This window comes from Mustela nivalis (genome assembly GCF_964662115.1).
Source record: "Mustela nivalis genome assembly, chromosome: 1".
NCBI classification, from domain to species: Eukaryota; Metazoa; Chordata; class Mammalia; order Carnivora; family Mustelidae; genus Mustela; species Mustela nivalis.
Window position 1 is genome coordinate 194,490,792 of NC_139020.1, and position 25,980 is coordinate 194,516,771.

Genomic DNA, 25,980 nt, shown 5'->3' on the forward strand with positions numbered 1-25,980 from the left:
GCTAAAACTGGACAGTTCCTTATCTCCTTTTATAAGAAGGCTCTAGGGAAGTATAGTTTGAATGCTTCGAGATTTTTAAGCTTTCATTTATTTTCCTTTTTTTCTTTTCTTTCTTTTTTTTGGGGGGGGGGGTTGAATATTCTCTAAAGACAATCAGAGGCCTGCTAGGGTGGGACTTCTGGCTGGTTCCAGCACCGTCCTTGGGCCTGTTTCTGATACTAACTTGTTGGAACTGATGCACTTTGTTTATGCTAGCCTTTTTTTTTTTTTTAAGCTGCTTGTTTCAAACAAAATGAAATGCATATTGCATTGTATCCTTCCTGCTTGCTGTTTTTCTCTTAATTTTAAAAGTTATGCTATGAGGGTAAAGTATAATTAAGGAGAAATATGCACAAGAATACCTATAAAATAACTCCCATCCAGTTTGATGGGTATAACTTCAAGGGATTAAAAAATAACTATTTTGGATGAATATTCTGTGTGGGGTTTTTTTGTTTTTTTGTTTTTTTGTAAATAAGAGTGTATAAGAACTTGTGGTATATTATAACAGTTTTAAGTGGTTGTAAGAATTAAAACACGTCTTAAGCTATGTTTAACTTCATTTGACAGCAAAGAAGACATCTTGGCCAGAGTAAATCCTTCAAAACTCATTCCAGTGGGGCCTCAGAATCATCTCTGAAAGGAGAAGAAAGTTCTTTCTACTTCAGTAAAATTTACATTTCCAGAATTCTCCCCCCTCTCCTGCTGTCCAATCTTTATCCTCTGGATTTGGGTACTTTTTAACTGTAGTTCAGGAAAGGTAGGAGGAGCAGAATTTCCCCATAGCACCTTTGCTCCTGGCTTTGGGGAATCTGCCCCTGATCTCAGAAGAATGCTTCTCCTTTGTCTACATTTGCCTTGGTACAGCAGCAACGGGCCTTAAGGATCCCTCCACATCTGGGTGTGCAGAGCAGTGCTCTGTCAAAAACTTCATTCTTCAGCTCTGTGTGCAACTTTCCTTAAGCTGCCTGTATCTTCAATCAATTAACAGTCGTCTTATACCAGCCCACAGTCTCTCCTGCATTAAGTACTCATTCTCTTACCTGGTTCCCTCTGAACATGGATTGTAACTGTTGAGTATCCCCATAAGAGACCTTCTTAGACTTAAAGACGGTAACACAATTTTCCCTGGCCTATTTATTTTCTTAACCTGATTTTCTGTATTTTCCCATGGTCAATACTTGTGGAGAGTTTTAAATTTTATAAATTAAAATTCACTTTAATTTAAAAAGTGTTGCCATGTTCTCTGTGCCAGGCACTATGTTGGATTCAAGGGTGAATAAAAACCAGTACTCACACTCAGGTGTGGGAGAGAGACGTGTACCACCGTCTATTGGAGCAGTTGGAGAAGTTCTAATGGAGCAGTAGACACAAGGTCACGTGGAAGCCATACAGGGAGAGGGAGGTTAGACGGGCCTCAAGCACGAGTAGCAGTTCATTCTGCAGGGAAAGGGAAGAGTGGTACATGGAGCTGGAATGCCATTTAAGACAGAGGAGCTGTGAAGTGCATCCTAAGAGAAGGGCTAAAGAATTGGCTCTAAGGAGCCAATAGCACTTTTGTTCTCTGGATAATCCGGTTAATTCCTGTTAACCCAGAAAGCTTTTGTAAGCTTTTAGCCCATTGGAATTCCGTGGTGGCTATCTTTTAGGGAAAATTTCCCTAAATACAGTTTTTCTTGTCCTACAAATGTAGCCCAGTGTCTACTGGAGTGAATACCATGTGTATACGGTCATTACGTGGATGCAGCAGGAAGGCTAGGGACTGGAGAGCACCAACAAGAGGTGTCTGGAGAAAAGCCAGAGGGGCTTGGGAAGTTCCATGAGACAACAGGGACTAGAGGCCCCGGTAGAGGGAGAGAGCTGGTTCCAAAGGGTCAAGGGTGGGAGTAAACAGGTTTGTGTGGAGGGAGGGGGTCCTTAGAGATTCTGCCGATTACCAACAATTTGGCTTTAAGAAGCATGTTCAAAATTAACAAGACGGGGATATGTTGACATGTTTTGAGTATAAACCTTGTATATTTCTAAACGACATTGATTGGATTAAAATGACTATTTACATAATGTTTAGGGAAGAAAAAAAGTCAACTGGGGCCTGATTGACGAAGATAAGCTTTTGGCCACAATATTCGTACTAACAAGGAAAGTAGAAGGACGCCAAACGTCTGGATGGGAAGGAATATGCCTGTGGGCAGAGTCTCGGTTTATTTTCCTCACCGCCTCCTTCAGGATAATCTAGGATGCTGACTGAAAATGCAGATGATCCCGCTCTGTCTCCGAACTACTGAATCGGAATCTGAGGGTGGAATCCAGGAGCATTTTTAATAAATTCTGCAGGGTGTGAGGGCTTCATCTTGGAAAGGAAAAGAATTTAGTCGCAGATGGTCCCGGGCTCCTGCCTTTCCTACGTGGAGCTCGGCGAGGGGAGGGTGGAGGAGGAGAAGGAGGTACCTCCGGCTCACCGACATTCGAGCAGCGGCGCTCACCTGCCCCGCTCTACCTGCGGCCTGGACGCACGGCCCCGCCCCCACGCCCAGCCGGAGCCCCGCCCATGGTGGGGAGGGGAGAGCCGGAGAGGCCGAGGCCCGCCCCCACGCCCGGCCGAGCCAATCAGGCGCTGCGGTCTCAGACGTCGGGTTACGCGCGGCGGCGAGTGGGCCGCGGGGCGGAGGTACCGGCTCCCGGCTTCGACTCCCGGCCTGGAGCTCGGCGGCGCGGCCCCCGCAGGCAGCGAGGCCGGGCGGGCGGGCTGGCCGCGGCGCCCCGCGCCCCTCCGCCAGGCCCGCCATGCAGGGCCCCGCCGGGAACGCGAGCCGCGGGCTCCCGGGCGGGCCGCCCTCCACCGTCGCGTCCGGGGCGGGCCGCTGCGAGAGCGGCGCGCTCATGCACAGTTTCGGCATCTTCCTGCAGGGGCTGCTCGGCGTCGTGGCCTTCAGCACATTGATGCGTGAGTCCGGGACCCCCGCCCCTCCTGAGGCCCTGTGGGACCACCGCAGGCCCAGCCCCGCCTTGGAGACCCTCCTGCCAGAAGAGTTAAGGCCTGGGTCCCCGGGCCCTTTGGCTCGGGTGCCTTCTGTCCGCGAGCGCAGGCTGGGCATTCCCGGACTAGCGGGAGCTCCCTCCCCTCTCAGGACCTAGGGTCCTGAGTCCCTCGCCTTCTCGAGACAGCCCTTAGTCAGGGGTCACTGGTTCTCTCCTACAGCCCGCACACGCCTCTCTTCCGATGTAACTGCCTAAAACTCGCCGTCCCGCTACCTTGTCATCGCGAATTAAGGCTACTGCACTTCCCAGCCGGGCGTCATGAACCCCCAGCTGGAATAATCCTTTGTGCCCCCTCACAGAGCCTCCCTAGTCTCCCCTTCGCCCTTTGAACCCGCATCCTTAAATCCCCAGTCTGATGCTGGGCTTTTTCCTGCTCCTTCACTCCGCCAAGATTTGCTGACTCCCCTTGGCTTTTAAATCCCGCTCCTTTGCAATACCTGGATTGTAAGGCCATGCATTGCCTTCCCAGTACTACTTCCTCCTGCCTCGCTTCCCCCACCTTTCCCCCAGCTTTATTTTCTGTTTTGGTTGGAGCAGGACCCGCCCAGACTGCCTTCTTCCCTGCTGCTCCTCTTTTCCCTCTTTACTTCCTGAACCGGTCCACCTGTTCCATCTCTGGCCCAGGCTTTTCTAATTAAGTTGCATCTCAAGCCTCCCCTGGCTATTCCCCTGCCCAACCCACTCTATTACTCGTATTTAAAGTTTCCTTCCTTTCCATGAGACTCGGGCAACCTAGTGGCTTAGTGAAGGATGCTGCTCAGAAGGTCTGGGAGGTCACAGAATCCCTGTGCTAAGTCCCTGGGGGCCCTTTCTTGAGAGTTTCCTGATGGAAAAGAAAGCCCCAGATGGCCCCTCTTGAAAACTGGAAGTTCCACCGTAGTTGTCAGGTGCGTCGTGCATTTTGGGGTTGTGTTGTTTTCTTGGTGCACACCCTTCCCTTGATTACAGTAACAGGAGGCTTCAGTTGGCTGTGGGCCTAGGAGCGCCCCTGTGATTGCATCCTGGAGGAAGGAAAGGTTACAACGATCTGTACAGAGGCATTAATTCCAGAATGACGGGATCTCAGAACTTCCCCCACTGTGCTCACATGGGCACAGTGGAAGTTTCGGCAGAAAGTATGCTGCTTTGCACTGGGGACAGATCCTGCAGCTGTGTGCATTTGTCTTCTAGGGTGGACTTGCTGGAGTTACAGCTTTGCTTGTCCTAACACGGGGCTTGCTTAAGCGAATTCTCCCAGGCTTCATGCAGGTAACCCCGAAGAGGCTGTTCTTGGAGGACACTTATTCTGGTTGCCTGGCCTTGGTAAACCTTACCTCAAGTGCCCGACTGTTTATGTTTGCCACTCTTTCTTTCCTTTTTAGTCTCTACTTGCCTTGCTATTTTCGCAGCTGAACAAATACCCACTTGTTCCCACAGTAATAATTTGTGACGACTTAGCCAAAATCAGCTGCTTACTTGGGGGCATAAACTGTGTGTGGGTCTCCCCTCCCCTCCCACTTCTGTCCCCTCCCCCCCAGCTGGCCTTCCTTTCTCTCTGAAGGAACTACAGGCTTACTTTGCATTCTGTTCTCTAACTTCTGATTTCCTAGCCTAGCTCTGGCTATTTCCGTGGATTTGATTGCTGCTGATGGCCCCATTTACTCCTGAGGCTTTGAACTCGTGGTTCAGGGAGGGAAATGTGGCTATGACGGGGCAGAGTTGCTCGCTGCTGAGAAGTGTCCCAGGTTGCCCGTGTTCAGAGTGATGGCGCTGGCCCTGGAGTCTTCAGGGACATAACTCACTTTGCTTAATCTTCAGCGTGAGCACGTGTGCAAACCCCACTGCAGTGGGTGCTTTCTGTATGCAGAGACCAGACTACCGAGCGGCCTTTTGCTCAGTGTAAGCCTAGACATGGAGGGTGCCTGTGGCAATGGGCGTCGGTTCCTGGGACAGTGATGAGGACGGTGACAGGGAGAAGGGGTGGAGGAGTGAGAACCCTGTCTGCCCTTGCTGATGATCTCTTCAACTTGTCGGTTCTGTTCTGAGAACGGTGGGGCTTTCCCCTTTGGCACTGCAGGGGTGAGGAGGGAATCTCTCAGGGGCTGCATCACATTTTGCAGTGACTTTGCTGGGGACATGGAAAAGGGGGAGGTGCTTTCTAGGAAATGCACGTGTGAGCAGTTTGGTTTGCCCGGGCTTTGTCTTCCCAGACACAGCATCGGTTCCCCAGTCAGGCACAGCTGCTGGCAAGAGGCCAGGCTCCCGTGACAGGTGTCCCGCTTGCTACTCTTGAGGGACGTCTTGGTGTGTTAAGATGAGACCACCCCATCCTTCATCAGTTCCACTGTTTTCTTTGTCGAGCATATGTTGTTTTTTTTTTTTTTTTTAATTTTTTTTTAGATTCCATTTATTTATTTGACAGTGAGAGAGAGCGAGCGAGCAAGTGAGCACAAGTAAGCAGAACGGCAGGCAGAGGGAGATGAGCAGGGAGCCAGATGCGGGACTCAATCCAAGGACCCTGGAACCACAGTCCGAGCCAAAGGCAGATACTCAGCCAACCGAGCCACCCAGGTGACCCCATCGAGCATATTTTAAATAGCAGTCATCTCTCCTGAGCAATTTTAAGTTAACCTCTTTGGGGTCACAGTCTTCCCTCCTGGGTGCGTTTGTGCCCCCCTCCCCCACCTCAGCCATGGACTCGTTGGCTCTCTCTTCTGACAGTTCCTCTGTCCTGCAGGCAGGTACCGTTCCATTTTCCTGTCAGACCAGCTCTGTTGCATTGGCTGCACCCCTTTCCCTGCCAGATAGGCTGAGGCATTTTTCATCACTTCACATCCCTGAATTCAGTGAATCCTCAGACTGGTGTCTTTACGGTGTGTTGTTTTTTTTTTTCCTGCACAGAAAAATCACTTTTTTCTCCATTTACAGGTGGTTGTGTTTTTTGCCCTAGAGGGTTTTGTCCTGGAGGAAGACTTCACATATGTATTCTTGTGTGTGTGTGTGTGTGTGTGTGTGTGTGTGTGAGAGAGAGAGAGAGAGAGAGAGAGAAGATTTTGATTCTCACGAGGATTTCTCATGCTGGTGCTTGCTCTGTGTGGGGGTTTTCAGTTGGTCTCAGCCAAGACGGCCGAGAGTTAAGAACACCAGGTGATGTATGTAGCCTTTCTTCAAGCTGCGTGAACACACAGACCCTCCCCAGCCGGCATCCGCGGGCATGTCGTAGCATCAGCTAAGACATGGCAGCAGGTCTCACCTCCTAAGCGGAGAGCTTCCTAGAGGCTCCACCTGTGAGAAAAGCTGAACCCATTCAGAGGCAAGCTTGTTACAAAGGGACTTCCCAGTCTGGGTCCTCCGGGTTCTCTGGGACGTCAGCGCAAAGCATTGGTGTCTGAGGAGAAAGAAACGCTTTCAGTGAGGGACCTTGTCATGACCCGCCTGCTGAACAGCCCATCTGGTTTTGGTGGCTCTATCTCTAGTCTGTGACACGATAAAGTCGCTCAGGCTGGAGTCACAGCACACCCAGAGCTCAGCACCCTGTTCACTGCAGGGCCGTGGCCCACCTGTCAGCCAAAGGTCGGTGTCAGGCAGCATGTGCGTTGGCATTCGGGAGTGTTGACTCTCAGGACGTGTGGTGCACAGCAAACACCAGCCTCCTTCACCCTGCACAGAGCTCTGGGCTGCAGTATAGACAGAATCGGTTTTTAACACAAGCGGTTTGAGAGCTTGGATAGACCTACCTGCCTGTTTCCGTGTTACAGATGTGGGGATTAGCCGGCTGGAAGAGCATGCTGGTGTTTCACAAAAATTGAGAAATGAGAGTTTTCCTGAGACCCAGAGGTACATCACACACCAGTCTGCCCAGCTTTGAAATCTCAATCTCCTACGAGAGTTGCTCTTTTTCTCACACGGTGAACCGGCCTCCCTGTGTCTTCAGTACACACAGACCTGCGGGGGCCACCCTTCCTGGGGTGCCTTCTCCCTACCCTGTCCCAGTCTTTACCTCACAAAATGTCAAACATCCAGGAAAGAAGAGAAATAATACAGTGATAATACAATATCAGCCCTCCACCTAGATTCAGAAATTGCTCATGTTTTGCCACATTTATCTCTTTATACCTTTTTTTCCTTTTTTTTTGCCAGACCATTTGAAGATACTTTGTAGCCAGGATCCCACTTCACTCTTAAGACCTTCCAGTCAAGTCTCCTGAGAAGGGGTACAATCTTCTGCATAATCACAGCCTCGTGATCCTGCCTAAGAACATGTATACCTCCACGAGGTCATCTGACAGCTAGCCCACAGTCACACTTGCCCACATGCCCCATGTGTCTCAGAGCTGGGGTCTTTAAAAACCATGAGCGGTCAAGGGCCACATGTTGTGTTAGTTGTGTTTTGAAGTCATTTTTACTGTAGAACAACCTCCCCCTACGTTCACTCACACACACTTTTTCCTTTTTTTTTTTTTTTTTTTTAATATTGCTGTTCTGAAGATGCCGCGTCTTGTGTTCTGGGCTTGTCTGGGTATTTCCTTGTGGTGGTGTGTGAGCTGCTTCACAGACCCCTGTGTTCCCTGAGTTCAGTCTGGGAAGGGTTTTAGATTCAGGTAACCTTTCTTACACCAGGAACACTCTGTAGGCAGTGCTGCGTGCTTCCTAGTACAGCATACCAGGCTGCACGTGACCTCAGGCGGCCCTGCTATCAGTAACAGTAAGGTCATTACTTGGTGGAAGGGTGAAGGTCTCTGGATCTCACCCTTGTAAAGGTATGCTTTCCCCTTTGCAGTGAATAAATCATTTCTGGGGGGCTTATCCCTTGAGATTATGGGGATATCCTATTCCCCAGTAACTTTTCACTCAGTGGTCACCTGACAGAACAGTGGGACATAGTGGTGGCCGCCCTGGAGCTGGAGCTCAGGAGAGAAGCCACCTGTCTCTGGGCCCGGCACCCAACACTCAGTAAATACCAGTTTCCTTTGCTCCCTCCAGAGTGCCAGCCAAGGCTGAGGAAGAACATCCCTTCTTCTGTCCCAGGCTGGTATTGTGCCCACAGGGGAAGGGAGGACGGCCAATATTCGCGTGGCAGCTGGTTAGGAATCTTTATTTAGAGAGTTTTCAGGGTTTCTAAACGCTGACTTATCTGGTAGCATGTATCCATAATGGTGATCTCCTCTATTTATAGTAAAACTTAATTAATTTGGAGTAAAATCAGGCCAGAGGGAGTTGTCTGAATTAGAGGACAGTCTGGGTTGTAGAATAATTTAATGAAATGCATTTTTAGCCTTTTAAATACCTCTGTTTGTCAAGCGTTGCCCTATAGGGGCCTATCCAGCCTCCACTGCTTTAATGATCTGTTTAAAATCCTTTGCAATTAGTATAATATTTGCATGAAGATGAAGTCTCTTTGAAGGAATTTTACAGGTGGTTAAAAATAGCAGGCTCCCTGGCTCTGAAACCAATCGGACCTGGCTTCCATTTCTGCTTCTGCCTCCCTGTGCCCTTGAGTAGCCTACCTGTATTTCCCGACTGTTCTCTTTGCTTCCCAGAAGGATGGAAATAATTTTCCTGGGACTGTGGGGATTAGGAAGAATGTAAGGAAGCTGGGATCAGTATCTGGCACGTGTCGGGCCCTCAGTTATCCTCATTGTTACAGTATTTGCATTGAGAGTCCCATCGAAGAGCTTGAGTAACTTGTTTTCTGAATTAGGTTAAACATTTCCCTTGCTATCTTGTTTGCACAACATCTGTACCTTTTAACATCTTTGCCTTTCGCCCTCCTTTCGTGGACTGCATAATAGTAGAAAACTTGAACACAACCAGCACAATGCTGGTGAATTCCAAATTAGCTTGTACCCAGAGCAGGTGGCTTTTAGTAGAGGTAAGGCTCTCCTTCCTTCACCTCACCCTGACCTGTTTTCACCTACAGAGTGTCGCCTGGGCATTGAGGGCAGGCTGGATACAGGTACTTGACCTGCGTCCCAGGCCCCGGCCTTCTCTGCCCCCAGAGATGTCAGGGCATGGTGCTGGCCCCTAGAACCCATGTCCTTCCGGAAGCTTGCTCTGTACCCAGTCCCCATTGTACTGGCTCCTGTGCCTGGCTCTTGACGTACTTCCCAGGCACCCTAGAGAGAACCAGGACAGCGAACACGAGCCTGGTTAATAGGTGTAGAGCTGAAATGGAAGCCAGGCCCAGCAGACTCCAGACCCTCCTAACCACTTCCCCTACCCCTGCCTGCCCTCCTTGGGCCCCTTTCCACACAGGTGCACTCTCTGAGGACCCTAAGCCCTCGCTGCTTCATCTCATTTTTTCCCATTCAAACAAGTCTGATTTTTCTTTCTTAATAATTCTTTTTTATGTCCGAAGTGTTAATGTGGAACTTCAGTTTTATGGCTCTTGATAGCATGAAAGTAGACATTTGAAATGACTTACGAGTCATTTTGTGCATGTCTGAGCTCTACCTGAGGTGCGCTCTCCCAGCCTGGGCCTTTGTGCAGACTCTCCCCCGGTGCTTGAGGACAGCCATCCCGGCTGGGGACTGAGCCTCCTGGAGCACCAGGGAGGGAGTATAGCTGAGTCGGTTCCATAGCTGGTGAGGAGGCTCTGCACGGCTCTCAGTGCTCTTAGGTTACCTGCTGCTTTTCACAGTTTGTTTCCCTGGTGCTGCAGGAGTGTGGCTAACAGCCTTACGTTGGGGAGAACCCCGAAGTTATCCTTTACCTCACGGATGCGCAGAGGTGGTCTGGGAGCCTCTTGGACTCCTCCACTACTGGGAAGTGTTCCGTCTAACCCCGGCTTTTCCAACTTGGCGCTGTTGGCATTGGGGCCAGATAATTCTTTGCTGCAGGCGCTGTCCTATGCATTGTCAGGTGTTCAGCCATGTCCCTGGCCTCTCCCCACTGGGTGCCAGACGTACCCCACCCCCAGGCTGAGACAGATAAAAATATCTCCAGACATTGCCCAGAGTCCTGGGGCGGGGGCAGAGTTGTATCTGTTGAGAACTGCATTTTTTCAGTTTGGGGGTGATGCAGTGCACTCTCAGGGGAGCCCTAGAGAACAGATTCAGTCAGTACGTGCCCCTGAAGGATGAGAGCGACGCCCTGGCTGGGCTTATGAAGGTCTGGCTGCTACCTCGACAGGGGACTGCCAAGACCTGCATCCCAGCCTCCAGGGGCTCTTGGCTGGAGTGGGCTGCCCGGACAGTACGCAGGTGGTGGTGGATTGCCTGCGGCTGGGGAAGTGTCCATGGGGGAGCCTTCCTCCAGCACAGCACGGGGAGGGGGGGTGGCAATGCCAAGGGGCCACAGGAGGTCGTGATCAGGGCGGTTGTCTGGGGGCCTGGAGAGCATGGGACAGAGGCTCCAGGAAGAGGCTTCAAGACAGCCTTCCCATTCAGCCTCCCCTTGTCCTACAGCTTGGCGCTTATAAAGGAGGGTGAGTTCAATGATTGGGTGGCAAGTCAGCTTCTGCCTTTACCTGGTGCTCCTTTTGGACTGTTTCTCTGCCAGCATTTCCTTTGAAGCAGCTTTATCAGGTCCTTTTTAGATCTCATGGTGCCCCCCGAGGAACCAACCATCCAGCTCCAGAGACATTGCCACTAGCTCGTAGAGGGAGCAGCTCATGCCCGTGAACTGGCTCCTGCTGGTGACCATCCGCGCTGCACCCAGGTGTGGAGGTGGCAGGGCTCTGGCCTGGGTTCTGGACAGCGGCCAGGGCGGGCAAGGCCTGGTCTGCGAGCATGGTCCCAGGCTTTGGTGGGCTGGGGCTCTGCTGAAGAATGTCTCTTAGGAGAAGGCCAGGTGTGAGCACCTTCTGGAAATCCTGTACCTACCCCAGCAGGATGGCCAACCCTGACATCACCTTTGTGACTGTGATGACAAGAGTTCTAAATTGAGTTACTGCAATCCCGTCTTAGCGAATGACAGATCCTCCCACATTTCCTTTGAGTTAGAGGGTCCTCTTCGTCCTAAAGGGTGTGTTGTGCCACCGTCAGGCTCCGCTCGAGCTGCTTTGTGTGAGGCTGGGTCTTAACTGGGGTGTGCTTGGGGGGGGGGGGTGGCGTGGAGTGGCACCCAGGGGTAGGAGAGATAGAGTCACTATGCTCGCCAGGGAACTCAGCTGTCGTGTTGTTGACTCTAAAATAACTTTGAAAGTCTTGGTGTTGAGTATCTATGGCTTTTCCTATCCCCAGTCAGTGGTAGGTGTCAAGAGCTTTCACAGTTTGTCTTTAGTTTTCTCTTTCATGGACCAAGTTGTATGCCCAGTAGCTCGGGACACAAGCAGAACCAACCTTATATTTTTTATATGTTCCCCTTGCTCAGAATTTTTTTCTTCCCGCTTCCCCCTGCTTTTGTTCTAGCCCCTGGGCTCCTCTAGCCTCTCTTTTTTTAATTTTTTAAAAAATTTGTGTGTGTGTGGTTTTATTTATTTGAGAGAGAGCAAGAGCAGAGAGAGCAGAGAGAGAAGGAGTAGATGGAGAGGGAGACACAGACTCCCTGCTGAGCAAGGAACCGGGCATGGGGCTTGAGCCCAGAACCCTGGGATTATGACCTGAGCTGAAAGCAGAGGCTTCACTGACTGAACTACCCAGGCTCTAACCACTTAAGCTCATCAGTGTTCCTTATGGGCTTTTCTGCTTGCTTGCTTGCTTGCTTGCTTTCTTGCTTGCTTGCTTTCTTTCTTTTTTTAAGATTTTATTTATTTATTTGACAGAGAAAGAGAGAGCACAAGTAGGCAGAGTGGGAGGGTGAGGGAGAAGCAGGCTCTCTGCCAAGCAGGGAGCCCAACGAGGGACTCAGTCCCAGGGCCCTCGGATCATGACCTGAGCTGAAGGCAGCCGCTTAACCGACTGAGCCACCCAGGCGTGCCCCACTTTTCCGTTTTCTTAGAAGACATTTTCACTTAATAACATGGAAAATGATGTAGAGAGGTGAGGCGCTGGCATCGCCCAGTTTCATAAGCTGGTAACTCCATCCTGCAGGAGCAGGGCACCCCACCTCTCTTGCCCAGACCCGAGGGCCCTGTCAGCATCTTGGCCGAGGCGGCGTCAGGGGGCGAGAGCAGGTTTTCTATTTAGGTGGGGATTTGGGGCCCGAAACTTTTGCAGGTTGTTCGGACGCAGCAGACTTGAAGATAGTGGGTCTGCTGTTTTCACTGCCGCTGCTCCCACCCTCTCTGAGCCCTGCAGGGAACTGGGGTCCAGAAGTGTGGGAAAGAGACGCCGATGACGGGGGACCGGTGCTGGGGTCCTGCTGACACAGTGGAGGAGGTCTGCATGAATGTGTTTTCTCTGTCAAGAACCCTGGTTTGGAATTCTATCCCCAGATTTCTCTGTCAGAAATCTGATCAATTGCTGGCAAAAAAAAAATTGCTTTATGAAAGGAGAGTTAAGAAGAATATTAGGTTGCTTCTCAGACCACTCAGCAGATTATGTATGGATTTTTTCTTTTTCAACGTGTTAAGGTAAATAACTTACTAATACCCCAGGTAGATAAAAACGTCTTCAGGGAAACAGCCAACAAACGCACTGTGGTCTTGCTATGGACCACCGTAGTTCAAGGGCCACTACTGTGGATGGGATGATGTGCACGGTGGCAGCTGTCTTCTAGTGAGCTTGTTCGCCCCCAGAGTGGAAGTTTTCAGGTTGGGCCAGTGTGGACGTGGCTTCGGCTGGATTTCGGTCTGCGCTGATGTGAGTGAGGCACGAGGGTGAGGAGAGGGTGTGATGGGTGGGTTGCTCTCCTGAGGTGTTCATACCGGGCACCATGGGACCTTACCAAGGAGCTCCTCTGTCCTCTCTCACAGTGGCCATAGATACCAGGAGTCCTTCTTTGCTTCGAACTAAGGTGGTGTCCTGGCGTCTTGCAGGACAGCCAGGCTCCAGAACCGGCCCTCCTTTTCCCAGCTCCTTCTGTGCTGTAGACGGCTCATCCCCCATGGTCTGCCTTGTAGCCTAGACCAAGAACAGCTACGTTCTGGGACACTGGATGTGGCCATGTGCCCCAAGGCTACTCTTCTCCTGGCCACTGCACCTGCCGAACCCGTTCCTGCCTCTTCCCCTTACCCACATCTCTCTTGCCCCTGAATGTTTTTCTCCTTCCTCCCCACGCAGCCACATCCTCCTCTGCTTCCAGGAAACTTCCCCAGATGGTTATGTTGCAGGACGGACAGTCTGTATTGCACAGGTATGACCTCTGCCTCTCCCTTGGCCTGATCTGGCCTAGGGGCCAAGCTGGTGCCTGTGTAGTGCTGGGTGTTCCCCACCTGGAGGCTGGTCTTGGGATAGTTCCTCAGCCTGTCTTTGTCCTTCTTGGACTTGATACTTTTGAAGAGTACAGGCCAGTGGTTTTGTAGAATGTCCCCGATGGGGTTTGTCTGATGTTTCTTCATGATTCCATTCGGGTTACATGTGACCTCCTCAGTGCATGGGACCCCACGGCACCTGACATGGGTTTTTCCCAGTACTGGCAGAGTTCTCTTGATGACTGCAGCCAGGTGGTTCCCCCAGGTCTCTCCACTGTGAAGTTAACATCTTTCCCTTTGTAATTACTAAATTGCGAGGGCATATGTTGAGAACATGTAAATGTAGGTTCTGTTTTCAGTCTTCTTGAAAAGCCTCCCCTGGCTGGGAGGTCAGAGCCACAGGCTCTGAGGAATTTTGGCTGAAGGGGCCGTGGCCCATTTGATTTGGCAACAATACTGGGTCACACTGTGTAGTGCCTATTATGTTTCAAGCCCTGTAAGCACCTTATAAACGTAACTCATTTATTTCTCACGTTAGCCACCCGAAGTGGGTACTCCTCTTATCCTGTTGTATATCTGGGGAAACTTAGGCACAGAGAGGCTAAGTGAAGTGTCTCGGGTTGTGGCAGCCTCTAAATGGAATACTGGTTCAGTGCCGGGGCTCCCCACTGCTCCGCCTGCCTGCTGTGCACAGGGTTCATGTGTAGTTCATGATATAGGGATGCTGCTTCTCTAACCTCGGTGGACTTCCTGTAGCCTCTTAACATGGACCACTTCAATGCCATCAGGTTACACTGTCTCTCACCTGCTTGGTTTTTCACTCAGAGCATCATTGCAACACTTTCGTAGGTCTGGCAGGTGTACCAGGAAAAAGCCAAAGTCTTTTCCTTTTGAGATTGGAGTCCAGGACTTGTTAAAATCAGAGCAGTCTGTCCCATGTGGCTAAATGTGGCCTTTGAGCCTCTACAAAAGTGGGTGAAGAGACTTTTGCCAGTGAAGGAGTCAGTAGTGTAGAACTTGCTCTTCTTCTAGAAGCAACCAGAAAACATATGAAACAACTGTTCGTAGACATTGGGCGACAGATGGCTCATAATAATGGTCCTTGAGGGACCGAAAATGATAAGGTAGGCCCTGTGGTCTCCTCTGAAACGTTCTGCTGGAGGCAGTTTCCAGATCTTAGAGCAGTGAGGAGGAGCCCATGCAGAGCCCAGCGGCCTGGCCTAGTTGAGAAGGCAGAGTTGAGGAAGCCAAGGCAGTCGGAATTTCCAGGGACAATATGGAGAAAAAGGAGCTACCTAGACGAAGAGCCCTAGACATTTGCTCAGCGGTCTCAAGTCTCGTTCTGCATATGAGTCTGTGCGTGCGTAGGGCAAGCCTCGGGGCAAAGCCAAGGACAGCTGCTGGGAAGCTGGGAGCTGAACTGCTCCTGGTGTTCTGTGCAGTTAGATGTGAGATCCTGTTGAACACCAGGGGCATTTGGTAGACACCTCTGAAGCTCCTCCTGCTCTGATAAAGCCCCTCGCAAACTTGGCTGCCTACCCGGGCGAGAGGGGCACACAACTTGAGAACAAGCCTGATACCGTACACAGAAACAGCAGAACTACAGTGCACATCTGGATGTGGAAGTGGAAACTGTAATAGGAGACGGTCATTGTTACCTTGGGATAGGCAGAGGTTTCTTAGGACACAAAAAGCTTGAACTGTTACAAAAAAAAAAAAGAAAAGAAAAGAGGGGCGCCTGGGTGGCTCAGTGGGTTAAAGCCTCTGTCTTCGGCTCAGGTCATGATCCCAGGTTCCTGGGATCAAGCCCCACATCGGGCTCTCTGCTCAGCGGGGAGCCTGCTTCTCCCTCTGCCCCTCCCCCTGCTCATGGTCCCCTACCACCCATTAAATAAATAAATAAATAAATAAATAAATAAAATTTTGGGGGGTGAATTTAGGCCCACATCTAAATTAAGGATTTCTGACCTTCAAAACATACTGTAAGGAAAAGGAAAAGGTAAGCCATAGATTGGGAAAGAATTCTCACAACTCAGTTGAAAGTCAACATGATTTAATGATCAGAAAGGATCAGAATAGACGCTTCTCTAAAGAAGACCCACAGTTGGCCAGTGAGCACAGGAGAAACTGTTCAGTATCACTAGCGATCAGGGACATGCATGTTAAACAGCGATTCCACCGTGTACCCACAGGATGCTACGATCAAAAAGACTGACCATACCAAAAGTTAAAGAGAGTATGAACTTCGAAACTCTTATATATTACCAGAAGAAATGTGAAATGATGAAACCATTTTGGAGAACCGAAAGTTTCTTAAAAAGAAAATGACACGTGGGTCACCTGGCTGGCTCAGTTGGCGGGGCAGGTGACACTTGATCTCTGGGTTGTTCGTTTGAGCCCCACGCTGGGTGTAGAGATTACTTAAAAATGAAATCCTTTTTTTTTTTTTTTTTAAGATTTATTTATTTATATATGTGTGTGTGTGTGTGTAATTTGCTTATTTGCTAGAGAGCACACAAGCAGGAGGGCAAGGAGGAGCAGAGGTAGAAGCAGGCATCCTGCTGAGCAGAGAACCTAATGCGGGGCTCAATCCCAAGACCCTGGGATCATGACCTGAGCTGAAGGCAGACACTCAGCTGAGTCACCCAGGCGCCCTTAAAAATGAAACCCTTAAAAAAAAAGAAAAGAAAATTAGACCTGCCATCCAACCCAGCAATGTCACCCCTAGACATTTACTTAAGAGAAAAGAAAACAGGGCTACAAAAGGACTTGTACATAAATATTCATAGCAACTTTATTCATAATTGCCCCAAACTGGAAGCAATCCAAATGTTCATCAACACGTGAATGGATAAACAGATTATAGTATATCTGAACAAGGCAATACATGTCGGCCACAAAAAGGAATGAGCTAGTGACACATGCCACACCATGGGTGAGCGTGCTGAGCGGAAGAATCCAGCTCAAGTGTATTCTTACTGTGCGACTCCAGTTCTATGAAGTTCTAGAAATGGGATTTATAGTGAGGAAAGCCGATTGCCTTGCGGTGGTAGGAACAGGAGGTAATTTAGGGGGTGATGGAAACTAGTATGTTGGTGGTAGCGAGGGTCAGTCACATCAGCATACACATTTCTCCAAACTCTTGAACTGTGTCTAACATGGGTGCATTTTGGTATGTAAATTATACTTCAGAATTGATTTAAAAGAGAGGGGGAGAAAGCCTCAGAACGGTCGAACTGTTTCACAGACGTAAGTGCTCACCCCAGCAAACTTCAGTCCTCATTAAAGGAAAACAGCAAAATCCTGTTGCTTCACAGTGTGGCAGTCATAATGTATGGCTTCCAATCAAAAATTACAGGTGGAGAAGCAGAAAATTATGACCTATAGTCAGGAGAAAAGTGAGTCAGTATAAATGAACTAAGAATGAAACACAGAAGAAAGGCAAATAACAAGCAGCTCCAGTGACCCATGGGAAAGGATCAGAGATCCTAGGTGTAATTGGATTTCTGGGGGAGGCAGAAGAAAGGGCAGAAAAAAATATTTGAAAACTAATGGCTGAGGGCGAATGGGTGGCTCAGTGGGTTGGTTAAGCCTCTGCTTTCGGCTCGGGTCGTGATCTCAGGGTTCTGGGATGGAGCCCTGCATTGGGCTCTCTGCTCTGCAGGGAGCCTGCTTCCCCACCCCCACCGCCTACCTCTCTGCGAACTTGTGATCTCTCTGTCATAAATAAATAAAATCTTAGAAAAAGATAACTAATGGCTGAACATTTTCCAAAGCTGATGAAAAGTATAAACACACAGATCCAAGATCCAAGAAGCTTCATAAACCCCAAGCAGATGGACACAGAGTAAATGACACTAAGCCACATCATAATCAAATTGCTGAAAAACAGTGATAAAAAGAACATTGTGAAAGCATTATGAGGGAAAAAAGACACTATATACAGAGAAATAAACATAAGGACTGATAGAGACTTTTTGTCAGATTAATCAAGCTAGAAGACAAGGGAACAACATCTTTTAAGTGCAAAGTAAAACCTTTTAACCCAGGATTCTGCATACGGGGTGGGGTGGGGGGGATAGCTTTTATAAATGAAGGCAGGAAAAAAAAAAAGTGGATTGAAGGCATTTTGATCCTTCCTTACCCAAAGCAAGTGGCTCCAGTCCTTACGTACTGCGTTACCAACTCAGCTCCTGAGCCCCCACTCTTTTTTTTTTTTTTTTTTAACAGATTTTGTCCACTTGAGTTATAATCTCAGGGGTTATGTCTGATGGTAAGAATTACATGATTTGGGGAGAAATTGAGTTGCTTTCCTAACTTTAAGAAATTCCTTTCACCACGTTAATGAGCCCCAGCACAGTAGCATGGCTTTGGGCTCCAAGAGGCCGTGCGTTTGGGTGGCGGGGGGTGTCACGTGGTCCCGGGGCCTCCTTTCTGTTGTCGGGACCATCTGCCCTGCCCTGCTGAAGCAGGGTGCCAGTACCAGGCCCTCAGCCCTTCTTGGTACCCCTCTGTGGATGGCGTCATTCGGGTCCATGCTCCCTTTGTCTGCAGACGCCGTTGCACTGATAGAATGACCCCCTTGTTTGGGTGAGTGAGAAACTGAATTTAGCTGGAAACATTTTTTTGCTTATTGAAGTAAAATTGGGGAAGTTTCTGTAGGGTTGGACAGAAACATTGGTGACTGCTGCTAGTGCCTTGTTCACTTTTCCTGCCTTGGAGCGTGATAGCCAGCTAGGTCGGTCAGCAGAGAGCATGACCGCGTTGGTTGGGACAGAATCAAAAAGCAAAGGAATAGCTTCAGTCCCGCCCCCCCGCCCCCTCCCAAAAGGGTCATCTGTTCCACGTTCAGTAAAAATGCCCTGTGAACATAGAAGGGCACAGGACAGCCGGTCTCCATGACAGACCCCAGTGATCCCCACTCCTGCTAGCCGCACCCTGTGTCTCCTCTCCCGCATCGCATCAGGGTGAGTCCATGTGACGCACAGTATATGGCAGAAGTGCAATAGTGTGTTGTTTCCAAGACTAAGTTAGCTAAAAACTGCACCTTTTGGGGCGCCTCTCTGCTCAGCAGGGAGCCTGCTTCTCCCTCTCCCTCTGCCTGCCTCTCTGCCTACTTGTGATCTGTCTGTAAAATAAATAAAATCTTAAAAAAAAAAAAACTGCACCTTTTGTCTTGGGTGCGCTCCCTCTGGGATTACTTGCTCTGGGAAAAGCTGGTGGCCATGTCTGGAGGACACTCAAGGAGTCCTTTGGAAGGGCCCACGTTCACCGCAAGGAGCTGAGGAGTCCAGCCAGTGCCCGTGTGTGTGCAGCTTCTTCGAAGTGGCTCTTCCGACCTCAGTCAAGGCTTCCCGTGGTTTCTAAGTTTGCAGTCTTACAAAAGACCACGAGCCAAAACCACCCAGGTAAGCTGAGAATAAATGGTCCGTGCTTTAGGCCGCTGCGTTGTGGAGCCGTCTGTTACACAGTGGTCCATGACTAACACGGTGAAGATGAAGATGGGAGAAGTTGAGACTTGATACGCTACTCACCAAGAGTCTATGATCTATGCTTGAACCAGTAAGTCATGACTCCCGGTTTATATGCCGGGTGGCCAAAGAGGGTTGATTCAGGTATTTCTACGACAAGCGAGAGCTTGTTGACTGGACAGACTTCACCTTGGTGAGTGGGGCAAGCCCCCGAAGGTGGCTGCAGCAGGCTCAGAGATGCCAGCAAACATCTCCGCCAAGATGAGAGTTGGCTGCTGCTTTAGTCTTACGGGCCTCGGAGGAGCAGCGCATCATATTCTGTTCGCCCAGCCAACCGCGTTGCTCACCGCGTGTATTTTAATGGGTAGGAAATCAGAGTTTCTACAGTCTGCACTAGATTGTTGAACAAGATAAATTTCAAACTAATTTGTGTAATGAGCCTTTGAGTTACGTGTGGGAGGAAAACAAGGACTGATAATTGAATGGGGCCTACTCATTCTACTTGTTCGTGACTTTTTACCTGTGTTTGATCTTCTTAGTATGATTTTTATAAGGATGCACTTGACGGATCTTCCTTTGTACCCCTCTTTCAAAGATACCAGCAGCCCAAGGAGCTCATATGTCAATGCTAAGAGGGAAGAAGTGCTAAACTTCTGGCCTGTATTTAGTATATAGCTTTGTTCTGTAGGGTCTCTTTTTTTTTTTTTTTTTTTTTTAAGATTTTCTTTCTTTATTTATTTGAGAGAGAGCATGAGTGGAGAAAGGTCAGTGGGAGAAGCAGACTCCCCGCCGAGCAGGGGGCCCGATGCGGGACTCGATCCCAGGACTCCAGGCTCATGACCTGAGCTGAAGGCAGTCACTTAACCAACTGAGCCACCCAGGCGTCCCCTGTAGGGTCTTTGTACAGAGTCTTTGTTCACTGCCCGAAGCATCCACCTCTCCCTGGCCACCTGTCTTCCCTTGCCCGTGGCATATATGCAGGCGTGGTCACCTGTCTCCTGATTCTTGTATTGGATTGTTTGGGTCGTTTCCCAACGGAGTGCTCTGGTTTCTTTGCGTTCTGTACTTCCCGGCCCACGTGAGTGGTACAGCCTCTGGCTTCTCTTGCGTGGCATTAGGTGTGGTAAGCTTATTACCTAAGTCTCCTGCGGGTAGCTTGGCAGACAGCAAGTCCAAAGGAAGCGTGTTTGCTGGCACTGTTGCTGTGTCACCGGGTCTGAGGACTGGTAAGGCCCTACGCCTCCTTCTCTCCCAGGGCCTCATGAGTTGTGTCTGACCTTTCTCATCCAGAGGTGGCAGAGGCAGGCCTGTTTGAAATGGTAAATAGCAGGGTCAGCATATTGTGATTTTCTGAGACTGATTTATGTTCGTTCTAGACTTCTAAGAAGGCTGGAACCAAGGACAACACAGTTGTGAGTCAGTCCCAGAACAGCACCCACAGCAGGCCCCTCTCTGCAACCCAGCAGCGCGGATGGCTTTCCCTCAGTACCTATAGCTGTGGTGTCCGGTGGCCTCAAGGTGAGAGATGGAGGCAGACCTCCCTTTGACTTGCTCTTCAGCCAAGCTGCTTGCCTAGCCTTCATCCCTGCAGCCACTCCCTCTGCAATCTGCATGATCGGACAAGGGATGCAGAAAAATTTGGAAGTGCCTCTTGTGACCACCAGGCCACAGTCTGGTCGTTTCTTAGTGCCCTCTCGGAAGGAGAATTGATTGGAGGGATCCTAGCAGGCAGGTGGACAGAGCGAACACTGGGAGTTGAGGAATCCTAAGTTGACTCAGACCCGCCTTTCCTGGGGTAGCCTGGGCTCCCCATCCTAAGGGCCATGGTCCTTTTACATGTTCCTCCTCCTTTACTGGTGTATGCACTGCTGATGTATTCCTCTCACTCTGTCCACCTGTTCTGTGTGGAGAGGAGAGGTCTCTGAGCAGAACCCAAGGCACCGGAAGAGTCCACCAGACCACTGTGGGTTGGACTCCCCCTGCCCGCCAAGGAGGACCTGCAGATGTCTGAGCTCCTAGTGGCCTGATGATCTGGGCGCTTAAGGTCACAAGCCCCCTTGAGGTCAGCTCACTGTTGGAGGGAGACGAGGGCTTCCTCAGCCGCTCTCTGCTCTGCTCCTGGATTCCCAGGCTTTGGGGCTGAGGAAATAAAGTCTGTCACTTCTCTTCTGCTGAGGTTCTGGTTGATTACACACCTTGGATTGTTGGGAAAGAGAAGACTCGGGGTGCTAACTGGCCTGGGTTGAGAACCTCAGGAAAAGGTCTTAACTGATATCAAGAGAAGAGCTGCACCTAATTTTTCTGTTGAGGTTGCTTATTAATTCACTCCTGCTAATAAAATTCAAGGGCAAAGCCCCCACCTGTCCCAGGGGAAGAACCTTCTGCCAGTTGAACACCTGGTTCTCTCACAGGAGACCACGGAGCCACATGACGACTGGGCGGCCTCAGCCCAGGTGATGTGTGAATGCTGGGACATTCTTTCCTGTGCTCCAAATGAGGGAGCTGATTACCTTTCTTAATGGGTCCATACGAGCATTAAGTGAGCTGGTAAGGTGCCTCACCTGGTACACGGGAGTTGCTGAATAGATGGGAGCTCGCCGAGGCCCACTGTGGCTCACTGACCTCCAGAGCAGGTGACCCTGAGGAGGTAGGACAGTTCACACCCTACTGTTGCTTATTAGAATTGGAAAAATACAGGTGACTTAATGCAGGACTTCTATAAGGCAGCACAGGAGGGGTTCACAGTAGGTCGGAGGCTAGGTCAGACATGAACCCAGCGTCCTGCCTCCCGGGCCGTCATTCTTCCCCCACCACAGCCCAGTCCTGCTGCTGTTTCTTTTTGCCTCCTCCCCACGCCACCCAGACGTGTCTACAGAGGCTCGTCCGTTTGTCCAAGGGATTTGTTCCAGACTGCAGCTTGAGACAGGGAACTCTTCTGTTCTGGGAACTCACCTTCGCAGCTAACTGTGCCGCTTCGCCATGACAGCCAGGAGCACAGAACCCAGAGCAGCGGCCGGTGCAAGGTGGCAGAGGAATATGGTGATGGAGGAGGGGCTTGCACACTCTTGGGAGATGCAGGGCTTTCCTCCTCCCTGCTGCTTGGGCCGGCCTGAGGCGCAGGGTTGCCCAGGAGCCTGATCTATACTCAGGGAGGCCAGGGGGTGGCTGGAGCAGCCTCAGGCAGGGTTTGCAGAGGGGACCTGGGACAGCCTCAGCCTGTGTGGCCCCTTCTGTGTCCTGATGAACTTTGACAGCCAAACCTTCCCAAGATTAACCTGAATTAAGACTTATTTGACTTCTTACCCCAAGCCTTGAAATTTTGGACCATGCATGCTTTGTAGAGGTATACACTGCTGACACCTTCCGTGTAGGGTCAAGTTCTTGAATTGTTTGTCTACCTGTATTTAAATTTTCTGAGCTACCTCTCTGGGAGGTTGTTCTTGGCATCTGGTAATGCTGTCTGGATTGCACGTAGAGTTGTGCATTTCATAAGCTTTATGTTTTTGTATCACGAGGCTAAACTCAGACCAAGTTTGGAACCTGTTTAACAGGGAAAGGGGGGGTGTTGAAGGTCAGCAGTGAGGCCTGGATCCTGGTCCTGATCAGTGTTTGCCACCTGTGGGACTTTGGAAAGTTCTTTACCTGCACTGAGATGCCGTTTCTTTGTCCAAAAGTAGGGATAGTCCCGTCTACCACCTAGGGTGGGCGTGATGCGTGGCTGGGTCTATTTATGTCCAGTGCCCGAGCCTTCAGTGTTCCTCACGACGGTGAAACCTCATCAGATCAGGTGTTTCTGACATCCTCCCAGGGACGCCGTCGAATGAATTATGTATTTTGGGTATGGGCAGTAGACGAGGCTGTTTTTCTTCAAAGGTGAAGCAGGGTACAGTCAGGGGCCCTGCCTGCCGGGTGTGAAGCAGTCCTCAGCCGTTGCCCTCACACTGCTTCCCAGAATGTTCCCGAGGTCTGCCAGCTGAGTGAGGTGGGTGGCTGGGTGGCCCCTTCACCACTGCCTAGGAATGGCACTTAAAGGATATGGCTGCAGGAGGTCAGAGGGCGAGCGCGAACATCTTTATGTGTGAAACGTAGTACACTGGGGTTTTTCTCCTGGTCAGAGTCTCGGAGTTGAATGACCCAGTTAAATGAGTTGGCAGCTTTGTCTTCAGTCCTTTGGCTTCTGTGTTTAACTCTTGATGTGTGGCTCTGTGGCTGGATCTGTACCCTTTCCTTCCAGATCCCAGGTGTGAAAACCATGTCAAGAGAGCCCTCTCTGTACCCATCATATGTTCTGTCTGCTGAGCTGGCATCACTTCAGAGCCTTAGGTCACAAGGGTGAAAATCCATCTTGCGATGTGGAGCGCAGCCCTGCAGAATGGGGCTGGCGGGTCAGTCCTCTGACCAGGGGAAACAGTGGCCAGGCAAGCTTCCGGCTGCCTGAGCTGTGGGTCGCCCTGTGCGGTGGGGCTGGGCCAGGAGCCGCATACATTACCTCTGAGAAGCCCTGGGCTCTGGGCCGTGTCCTGTTCTGTGTGATTAACCATGAGGTTTCAGGGGCAGAGGTGCTGTCCATGTCCAGTGAGTTCTGCCTGCTGGAAGCTCTTCTCTCAGAAGGAGATTTGCTAGTGAGATAGGTTTGAGGAAGGCCTTTAATTATCTGATGTTGTAATTTTGTCATTTTTTAAATTATTGTTTTTAGGGGCACCTGGGTGGCTCAGTTGGTTAAGCCTTGGCCTTCAACTCAGGTCATGATCTCAGGGTCCTGGGATCGAGCCCCGCATTGGGCTCTCTGCTCAGCAGGGAGCCTGCTTCCCCCTCTCTCTCTGCCTGCCTCTCTTCCTACTTGTCTCTCTCTGTCAAATAAATAAATAAAATCTTAAAAAAATAATTATTATTGTTTTTAGCATCAGAAGTTTTTTTCCCCATCAAGTAACCGTTTTTTAAGACCCTTTTTTAACTACAAAATTAATGCATGCTCTTTGTAAACAACTAAAACTTTATGGAAATACTAGTATAAGAAGTGAAAGTTCCCTGTAATTCCGTCCTCTAGAGAGCTAACCATAGGTAACAGTGCCTGTGCCTTGAAATTTCTGTTTGTATGTAGCATTTAAAAAAAAAAAAAATCAAAGTAGGTTTCCGTGACACATTACTGTTTTGGTGACTTCCTTTTTTCCCTCCATTTAACATGAGCATTTTTCTGCATCATTGCAGACAGACTCACCTCACTTTTCAAGCAACTTTGTTGAGGTATAATGGATAAGCCATAAAATCCACGCATGCTAGGGTACCCTCTCTTCCTTGCTTTTTAACGGTGATTTCCACTGGATGATAATTTACCTTTAACCCTGTCCCCCAATGATGGGCATTTAGGTGGTTTTAAATCAGTGCTGCAGTATTTTGCACAGATTTTTGGGCATTTGTGTGAGTGCAACTAAAGAAGAAAATCCTAGTAGTGGAGTTTCTGGGTCACGGTGTATAAACAGTTAAAAATCATGATAGATATTCCGAAAATACCCACTGCCAACTTTCCAAGTCATCTGTGGGTCGATAGGGAAAAAACCACACCCATCGCCATCCTCTGAGATCAAATGAAATTCCAAAATTTATGGCCAGGGAGTCTGGGTCAGCAGTGCAGGGGTGACACAGGCCGGAAGCGTGTCTCAGAATTCCCCAGACCTGGAGGGTCCCCAGCAGCCCAGGGACACTGTCCCAGGCCAGCCCCAGCCTGTTTATGTGTGGTGCCTCCATCAGTGTGGAGAAAGAAGTTACACGGACAAGCCCTCCCTCTTTAGGAGTATCTGCAGGTCTCCCGCTCCTCTTTTTCAGTTTCTGCGTGCTGGAGGCCTCACACGTCCCTCCTCCAGCGTGTCCCCGGGTCTCACAGGGCTCCGTTGTTCACTGTGGCTACCCTGACACCAGCCAACTGTCCCCTCTCAGCTGGGGGACTCTGGGGACAAGATCACAAATCTGCTCCCCTACACATCCGCATTTACTTGTCCACCAGCAGCTTCAGAGCCCGTTTCCTAATACCCTTGTCCAGTGTTTCCATCTTGGCTACTCTGGCAGAGTGTAGTTAATAATTTGCATTTTTAAAACCCACCTGATTGAGCTTGCCTGTGTTCTTGTGTGTTTATCAGCCGTTCACATGTCCTTCCGTTGCACAGAGCCCCGTGGAGCGCCTGTACAGTGACCCTGCCCCCTCGGCCCTGCTGAGGCCATCGTCGTCAGCAGATGGCACAGCCGCCCTGCTCCCAGGGGAAGTTGTGGTCCTAAGGAGGCCCTATGTTTAGAGAGCTAAGCATATTTATTTGCTAGACAGTTTAGGTTTTTTTTTTTTTTTTCCTCATTTCTTTCTCAACCTTTGGCAGAACCTCCATGTAGGAGGATTAAAGCTGACTAACTGTGACCCTTGGCTTCATCCGGTCCTTTTACCAAAAAGTGGTGACCAGCATTTCAGCTGTTTACAAACCCAGATTGTCTAGGTTTTGCATCCAAGGCCAAATGTGGTGAGGGAGACCTTGACTGGCTGGTTCTCCCTGCCCTGTGGCCAGTCAGGAGGAAGAGAGGCTTGGGGTGGCTGTCCTTGGGCAGTCCTGCTGGCAGATTACTTTGTCCAAAACCAAAGGGCTAGGCAATTTTGTCCTGTTGCAGAATGAAGGGCTTGCAGGCTAAGCTTCTGGGAGAACCTGTCGTGCAAATTCATGGACCTTAGTGAATTAAAAATAAATCCTGGACAGCACTCAATAAATATGTCTTAAGTGACAGACTGAATGCATTCCTTTGTTCAACAAATACTGTTTAGCTACCTGTGAAGAGCCAGGCGCCCTCTCGATGCCAGGAGCATGGGGGTAAACAACCATAGTTCCTGGTCTTGCAGAGCTTATTTTCTAGGGGGAGAAGACAGAGAGTAGTCAAGGAAGCACGTAAGGATTTCTGAGATGAGGGGCACCTGGGTGGAGTGGGTTAAGCCTCTGCCTTCGGCTGAGGGCCTGATCTCAGGGTCCTGGGATCGAGCCTCACATTGGGCTTCTTGCTCAGCGGGGAGTCTGCTTCCTCCTCTCTCCCTGCCCTTTAACCCTCCCCCTCATCATGCTCTCTCTCAAATAAATAAAATCTTTAAAAAAAAAAAATCCTGAGACAAGAAGGGTAACTGTGGAGAAGATGATGGAAGCAGGGCAGGATGTACATGGCTGGGGGTGCAGGGATCGGAGAGGCCTCCAA

The 25,980-nt window shown here is 49.9% G+C and overlaps 2 protein-coding genes across 5 annotated transcripts in view; both read left to right on the plus strand.

Moving 5' to 3' along the window:
• The window catches only part of SFMBT1 (Scm like with four mbt domains 1), a 127,292-nt gene extending 126,022 nt beyond the window's left edge, over nucleotides 1-1,270 (plus strand). For all 3 annotated transcript variants that reach the window (XR_014314614.1, XR_014314615.1, XR_014314616.1), the window contains one exon: nucleotides 610-1,270. The gene's annotated coding sequence lies outside the window, so the exon portion shown is untranslated. The remainder of the gene's footprint in view (nucleotides 1-609) is intronic.
• Nucleotides 1,271-2,685: 1,415 nt separating this feature from the next.
• The window catches only part of LOC309858957 (store-operated calcium entry regulator STIMATE), a 52,278-nt gene continuing 28,983 nt past the window's right edge, over nucleotides 2,686-25,980 (plus strand). Inside the window, exon 1 of one of the 2 annotated variants that reach the window (XM_082719322.1) lies at nucleotides 2,686-2,983. In XM_082719322.1, coding sequence (XP_082575448.1) covers nucleotides 2,824-2,983 — 160 coding nt within the window. In that variant the 5' untranslated portion in view covers nucleotides 2,686-2,823. The remainder of the gene's footprint in view (nucleotides 2,984-25,980) is intronic. The other variant, XM_082719321.1, reaches the window with a different exon arrangement.